Source organism: Plutella xylostella, chromosome 18 (genome assembly GCF_932276165.1).
Source record: "Plutella xylostella chromosome 18, ilPluXylo3.1, whole genome shotgun sequence".
Lineage (NCBI taxonomy): Eukaryota > Metazoa > Arthropoda > Insecta > Lepidoptera > Plutellidae > Plutella > Plutella xylostella.
In genome coordinates, this window is record NC_063998.1 from 10622276 (window position 1) to 10629516 (window position 7241).

Sequence of the window (7241 nt, forward strand, 5' to 3'; positions counted from 1 at the left end):
AGAGCCAGGTGCAGGTACTTACACCACCACAGAGAATAGAATAGAATAGAATCGCGGAATTCCCACGGGAAAACTAATTAAGGTGAAGCGAAGCTCGTGGCAACAGCTAGTATTGAAATATTTGATATTTTTGTATTACCTACTTCACTTTACCACTAAAATATTTAGATTTATGTTTTTCTATGAAAACATAAAAAAAAATATTGCCCTTAAATGGATCCAAATTTTACCTTTTTTCGGTGAAGAGCTTTTTTAGTGGTATCACTAATGAAATGTCAGAATTCCGCGGAATTAAAAATTAGAGTATAATTGTATTCTTGTTTTGTATGGCACTTGTACTGTGTGTTACCTTCATCGTAAATAATTTCATTACATCATTATTTGACAGGTGTTTTGCACCGAAAAGGATTTAAAATTTGCAAAACATACTCGTAACCCTTCAACTGTCGGCGGCCATTTTGTGGCTATAAAGTGGCGCATCTGTCGGGCTATTCGCTGGTAGCCTCACGCGATAGCGGTACGTGTCAGTAAAATTTAGATAAGTATTTGTAAATTGTATCAAAGCTGCATATAAAGCGGAGGTCATTGGAATCGTTATGAAATGCTTATATAATTAAATGAAAATTATTCACTGGTTTACTTTGCAATATATTGTTAATTCTAGGTTGAAAGTAGGGTTAGGCTAACTTTTTCAATGATTTTTTCGTCATAATAATTATAAAATAAAACGATAAATTCAGAAGGTTTTTTATTTATATACTTCAATATTAATTATATTACACGAATACATTAAAATAATACGCTTCGTTGAACATTTTAAATAATGAATAATGTTTCAATGGCATGCCTCATTGCAGCGATCCGAGCACTAGGTCTTACCGCCGACCATATAAAGGTCAGTTGACAGCGGATTTAATAGCCTAGGGGTTATATGCCATTATTTTCGTATTTTTTACTCTTTGTCATAGTTAGAGCAGGATAAATATAGCTCACATAGACAATATCGCTCACTAAAATACGGCAGACCAGTAACACATTTAGAAGGAGGCGTGACATTTATGTGGACTATTTTTTGCGTACCTTATAAAGATTGGCCGACAGCCGAGGGGGTAAACACAAACCAAAGAACTTCACTGTCTTCTAAATTATGTAATATAGGCAGGTACTTTAGATAATACATGAGTATTTTTACATTTTAATCATAATTGATTGCCATTGCTAATCCAGTAAACATGTTTCAGATAAGGAAATTAACCATTACATCCTGAGCTTCATTTTTTTATGTATAATTGAACACACTAAGGGTTTTAACTAAATATCACAGGTTACATTACGTTTGACGAATTAGAAGATTTTTCGTTATAAAAAGATCCCAATCTCTAATTTACGTTAAAACTTTTAATAACAAAGAGGGAATCATGTCGTTCAAATATGGATTTTTGCTAATAGCACTTCTTTCTGGGTGCCTAGGTGAGCTTCTTATCATTGTTATTTGTCTTGTGATCTGTAGTAAACACTACATTCAATTTTAAATCTAAAACGTTCATTATAGTATTTAAAACAAAACTGCTGTTTTTCTGGAAATAGTTTAAATCTGCTGGTTAATATATTTAAATTCATTATGTAACAACGGGAACGTTACTCATAAAATTCCGCCCTGTGTTTTAGCTTCCAAAAATTACCAAAAAACCAAGTGTTACAGAAGTGGCATCTTGAGATTTACTAGAGACCTCTCAGCATCCACAATCACGTTTCAGTATTATTACTGAAGTGTATCCACAATCACTCTTTCACACTTCACTATTCCCCTTTGCAGCAAAGCCTTCCTTCGATGCTCAAGATCTGTCCATCTTCTTTGAGCATGTTGACACGTCAGATAACAACCGCATCGTGGGTGGCACCCAGGCCGAGGAGGGGTCCGCGGCGCACATGGTAGCGCTGACCGTGGGGTCTAACATCGTATCATTCTCATGCGGAGCCTCCCTCATCACGACCCAGACCATCCTCACTGCTGCCCACTGCATTGAGGGTGCCTGGGTCAATGGATCTCTTGTCAGGTTAGTGTTTTGTGGCAGCTCGTGGACGCTCAATAGCAATTTTAGACTCATGGGGCTTTACCACAAGAACTTTGTCGAACGTTTCTACTTCTACCGATGTTCAGCGCTGACCAATACCTTAAGAATATATAAGCAACCGTTGAACTTAAGTTTTTTCGTGAACATTTTCTTTCGAGTTAATTTTGTGCTGCGATGTTTGCTAAAACATTAGTTTCCCTAACACTTATTATGACAATCATGACCGGTAGCTTTAGCGTCAGTATAGCAAACGTTTTCTCATCGCAACATCCTCTTTATATGCATATTCCCAGCTCGTACCGCGCTACCGTGGGCACCAACGTGTGGAACCAGGGCGGCACCTCCTACGCCATCGCTCGCAACGTGACTCACCCAAACTACCTGGAATCTATCATCAAAAACGATATCGGCCTCCTCATGACGTCCACCGATATCCACCTGTCGGACACGGTCAAGGTCATCCCTCTCAGCTTCGGCTTCGTTGGTGAAGGCATTAAAACCAGGGCTACTGGATGGGGAAGGATTCGGGTGAGTTTCATGGTCTGACTCCAGCTCACTTAGTTGGAGTCAGACTGAAATGCGTCATGTAAATGTACGGTGGCCTGCGCCTAAAAGTATACAGGCGGAGATTTTAAAATAGCGATCCCTGATGATGAAGGGACCAGCTACATCTGTTATAAATCCGGGGACGTGTTGTGTAGCAGTGGTGTTTATGTGGATGTGCTTGAGCAGCATGTGAGCTTGAGATCGCTATTTTAAAAACTCCGCCTGTATACTTTTAGGCGCAGGCCACCGTACTTCTAGTAATCAGAGTTCAGACCCACCCAAAACCCAGCGTCACAAATCAACATCCAAACATATCCCTATCTTCTCCCCTCTCCAGGCCGGAGGTCCCCTCTCCAACAACTTGCTGGAGCTGACGCTGAGCACCATCAGCGGCGAGGAATGCGTGGAGAAGGTGGCGCAGGCCGCCGTGGAGCTGGAGTACCTCGTGCCCGACGTGGACCCGGCCCTGGAGCTGTGCGTCTTCCACTCTGTCGACCACGGCATGTGTAACGTAAGTCCAGTGGAAACTGTGGAAATATCATTTTACTAACTCTTGCCTCTCTGTATCAGAAGGTGTCGAGCTGCAATCGGACTCTACAGCCATAGAAAAAGATGCGCACAAACCTCTTCCCATCGAATGGATTGTCGCTGTAACTATCATTCTGATCAAGATGTCGTGGCCAATGATGATGATGAACTCATGCCTTCAATATTTTGGGTATCAATCGTTTTACATGCTTGTTGTGGTGTTTACATAGTATAGACCGCGGCAGTGGTCAGAAAGCTATTGAAAGCTGTCGACAATCAACTAGATTGACAGATAACTTCAGCAAAGTTGCGGAGAAACAATTTATAATTATAGCGGGATAAAAAGAGAGTACACAAAATGAGGCCTGTGCTCGGCTCTAACACTAGCAGTGGGGAATAAAGTTCAATTATAATGATGATATGGCCTTTGCTCAGCAGTGGAATACCAAAAAAACTACATAAACTGATCAAAGTTAAGCTTGCTGTACAGATAGTTACTTCCAGTTTTTTTTCTATAATACCCCCCAATTTCATTTGCAAAACTATTTCCAAAATGCAGACCCTAGATAGTTAGATTTGACTCATCATGAGAAGTGACAACAATAGGTCTCAATGGCAAAATTTTGTAGGCACTGGTTGCTCCACCCTTTTTCAATCCCACGTCCGTTATTATTCAACAATTCCCCCTAATCCCCGTGTCTCGTCCCCAGGGTGACAGCGGCAGCGCTCTTGTGCGCACGGACATCGGTGGGCAGGTAGGCGTGGTGTCGTGGGGCTTCCCCTGCGCGCTTGGCGCCCCTGACATGTTCACGCGGGTCGGCGCTTTCCGGGATTTCATCGAGAAACACGCAGTCTGAGGAGTGAAGCTTTAGTTGATGCAATAAATTATTATAATAATATTTTGGTACATTGTTTTTTTGTTTATTGAGGATTGAGAGTCAGTGACCACATAACCCGTTTTGTAAAACTACTTGATATAATAAAATTATAGAGACCTGTAGCTCGGTCATAAACTACAGGCACTATACCTTCAGTCAGACATCAGTCTGCAATCAGGGATCCATGGAGCAGTGGATCTAGCCGCTGCAGCGTATAGACACAAGGTGAGACCCCCCTGTGATGTCCTGACAGGTGCCGGAGCTGTTGATGGCATGCTCATTTCCCGTACTCCATAAGAATACTCGTGTTTAGATAGATAGATAGATAGATAAATTATTTATTTACTTAACACAACGCATACACAGGTTACACAGCAAGATTTTTAACATAAAGTTTAAGATTACATAAATACAAAACACTATTAAAAGACATGCATGCAAATAGTTTAGGTGTGTCAAATTCTGATATAAATAGAAGTTTTGCTATATTAGAAAGCATTCCTGCAAAACATATATTTGTTTGTGCATTTCCTTATTCTTGCACACTGCCTGACAAATACAATTATATGACATGTAGCCTAAATAAAAATATGTACAATGCGTGTTATAAATCTGACTGTATCAATTTCTTTGATACTAATTTGTATGTAGATAATTTTAAGTTGACCTGGGACAGTTTATTTCTGTCCTTAAATCAGAAACGACGTTTAGCTACAGAAGTAGCTCCTCTTATTAACTCAGTTATAAGCATTATAACGAAGAAAACTTGTGTCCCTATTGACACCGTCAGTAGTAATACTGAAAATAGTACAGTAGATTTAAATTAGATTTTCAGACAACGGGAGAGCATCATAGCGTTGATATAAAGATTGATTCAGTTCACTGCTCTCTCGGCTCAAAACTATCGAAGGACAAGACATTCAAGAATGAATTTAAATTGGTACATCAGAATATTCAGAGTATTTCTTCTAAATTGTTAGAAATAGAACTATTTTCGGAAAAATTTAACATTGATTGTTTATGTATCACAGAACATTGGTTAGACGAGAATAAAATGATGTTCCAATTAAAAAATTACAAACTTATAAGCTGTTTTAACAGAAATATCAACGAGCATGGTGGGTCACTTATATTTCTTAAAGAAAATTGTAAATGTAAAGAACGAAAGGATATAGTTGCTCTTTCTGTTAAACACCATATAGAAATTTCATGTGCAGAGCTTAATAAGTATATAATAGTATGTACCTACAGGCCACCTACTGGTGATTTTATTACCTTTGAGACTGTCATGGAGGATGTTCTAAGGTTAGCTTCCAATAGTAAAAAGGAAGTAATAGTGTGTGGTGACTTTAATGTTGACCTATTAGGTGACTCTCCTAATAGGTCGAAATTGTTGTTACTTTTTAAATCATTTAATCTTTTTAATGTTTTTCTGGAACCAACTAGAATTACACCCACGTCAGCCACTTGTCTAGATAACATATTCTGTAACTGTGAGTTTAAAGACAGTAGTGTGATTAATTGTCTGAGGTCAGACCACAGTGGGCAGACCATTACCTTAGTAAACACTGACAAGACAAATAAAACTAAGGTGAGATGCAGACCGATTACTACAAAGAAAATTGACAATTACTTGAAGAAACTAGACGAAAAACTTCCGAATGTTAAATTAGATTGCAATTCTAATGAGATGTATAGTAACTTGTTTAAGATAATAGCTGATGAGTTTGAGAGTAATTTTGAAACGAAGGAAGTTTTGATTGACAATAAAATTAAATTTTGTGACTGGGCTACAGAGGGTATTCGCAAAAGCAGGGCGACATTATATGATCTGTATGAGATGAAAACATTCATACTCCGACCTGACTTTCAATCTTATGTGAAGAAATATAGCAAGATGTATAAATGTGTCTGTCACTGTGCGAAGACAATTTTTATTAATAACAAGATTAAAGACTCTGCTAACAAATCTAAGGCCGTTTGGACTATTATTAATAACGAAACGGGGAAGAATCGAACACGCGAGACAAATTTATCTTTGAAGGTAGGCAATGACATTATAACATCGAATGATGCGGTGGCGAGGGTCTTTGAAGAGTTTTTTACGAACATTCCTTTAGAGACTACGTGTAACCTGGATTCTTCGGCTGCAGCAGCTGAAACCCTGACGAAGGAGAACGCACCTTCAACCGATAAGGAATTTAAATTCAGATATATTAATACATTAACTATTATAAAAACATTTAAGTCATTAAATATGAAGAAAACTGAAGACTTGTGGGGAATGTCAGTTAAATTTGTTCTTTCTATTATTAATAAAATCGCCCCAATTTTAGCTAACATCTTTAATAAATGTATCGCTGAAGGTGTGTTCCCAGATCTTATGAAATTTAGTAAAATTATACCTCTGTTCAAAAGTGGGGATATGGAGGACCCTGCAAATTTCAGGCCTGTCTCGGTTCTTCCAGTTTTGAGTAAAATATTTGAGAGGGTCATACTCAGTCAGATGCTTTTGCATTTCAATGATGCTCGATTGTTTCATAGCCAGCAGTATGGTTTTACAAAAGGCAAATCAACAGCCGATGCCGGTACTGCGTTGATTAAGCACATATTTGACGCCTGGGAAGACCATCACGATGCTATTGGAGTCTTCTGTGATCTGTCGAAGGCGTTTGATTGTGTAGACCATCAGACTTTGATTTCGAAACTTAGATACTATGGAATAGGAGGAAAGGCTTTAGATTTGATATCTTCATATTTAGACAAGAGACAACAAAGGGTCGATATTAACAATACTAAATCACAGGGGGCTCATGTAAAAATAGGCGTCCCTCAAGGATCTATTCTAGGACCATTTTTATTCCTCATTTATATTAATGACTTGCCTTTTATGGTTGAAAAATTGACTAATATAGTTTTATTTGCTGACGATACTTCTTTGCTTTTTAAAGTTAAAAGAAGAGAAAATAATTTTAATGAAATTAATTCAATTCTATCTGACATACACGATTGGTTTACCGTTAATAATCTTCTATTGAATTCTAAGAAAACGAAATGTATTAAATTTACACTGCCGAATGTTAGACAATGCGATACTAACATTATTCTAGATGGGAATAAATTGGACCTAGTTAATGATACTGTCTTTCTTGGGATGACTATAGATTCAAAGTTACAGTGGGGACCTCACATTGAAAAATTGTCTGGAAGGTTG

General features: G+C 38.1%; 1 protein-coding gene across 1 annotated transcript; it reads left to right on the forward strand.

Moving 5' to 3' along the window:
- The first annotated feature begins 590 nt into the window (after positions 1-590).
- Positions 591-4048, forward strand: LOC105380895 (chymotrypsin-2-like). Its single transcript, XM_011550503.3, has 5 exons — positions 591-1470; positions 1817-2057; positions 2369-2603; positions 2959-3132; positions 3860-4048. Exons 1-5 carry the CDS (start codon positions 1419-1421, stop codon positions 4004-4006), a joined length of 849 nt encoding a protein of 282 aa, XP_011548805.3. The 5' UTR covers positions 591-1418; the 3' UTR covers positions 4007-4048.
- Positions 4049-7241: the final 3193 nt, after the last annotated feature.

Bases quoted from the DNA above. Each gene is read 5' to 3' on its own strand.
- LOC105380895 (XM_011550503.3), top strand. From the start codon at position 1,419: ATGTCGTTCAAATATGGATTTTTGCTAATAGCACTTCTTTCTGGGTGC. The intron at 1,471-1,816 runs GTGAGCTTCTTA...TCCCCTTTGCAG, and splicing joins ACTTCTTTCTGGGTGCCTAG to CAAAGCCTTCCTTCGATGCT. The intron at 2,058-2,368 runs GTTAGTGTTTTG...GCATATTCCCAG, and splicing joins GTCAATGGATCTCTTGTCAG to CTCGTACCGCGCTACCGTGG.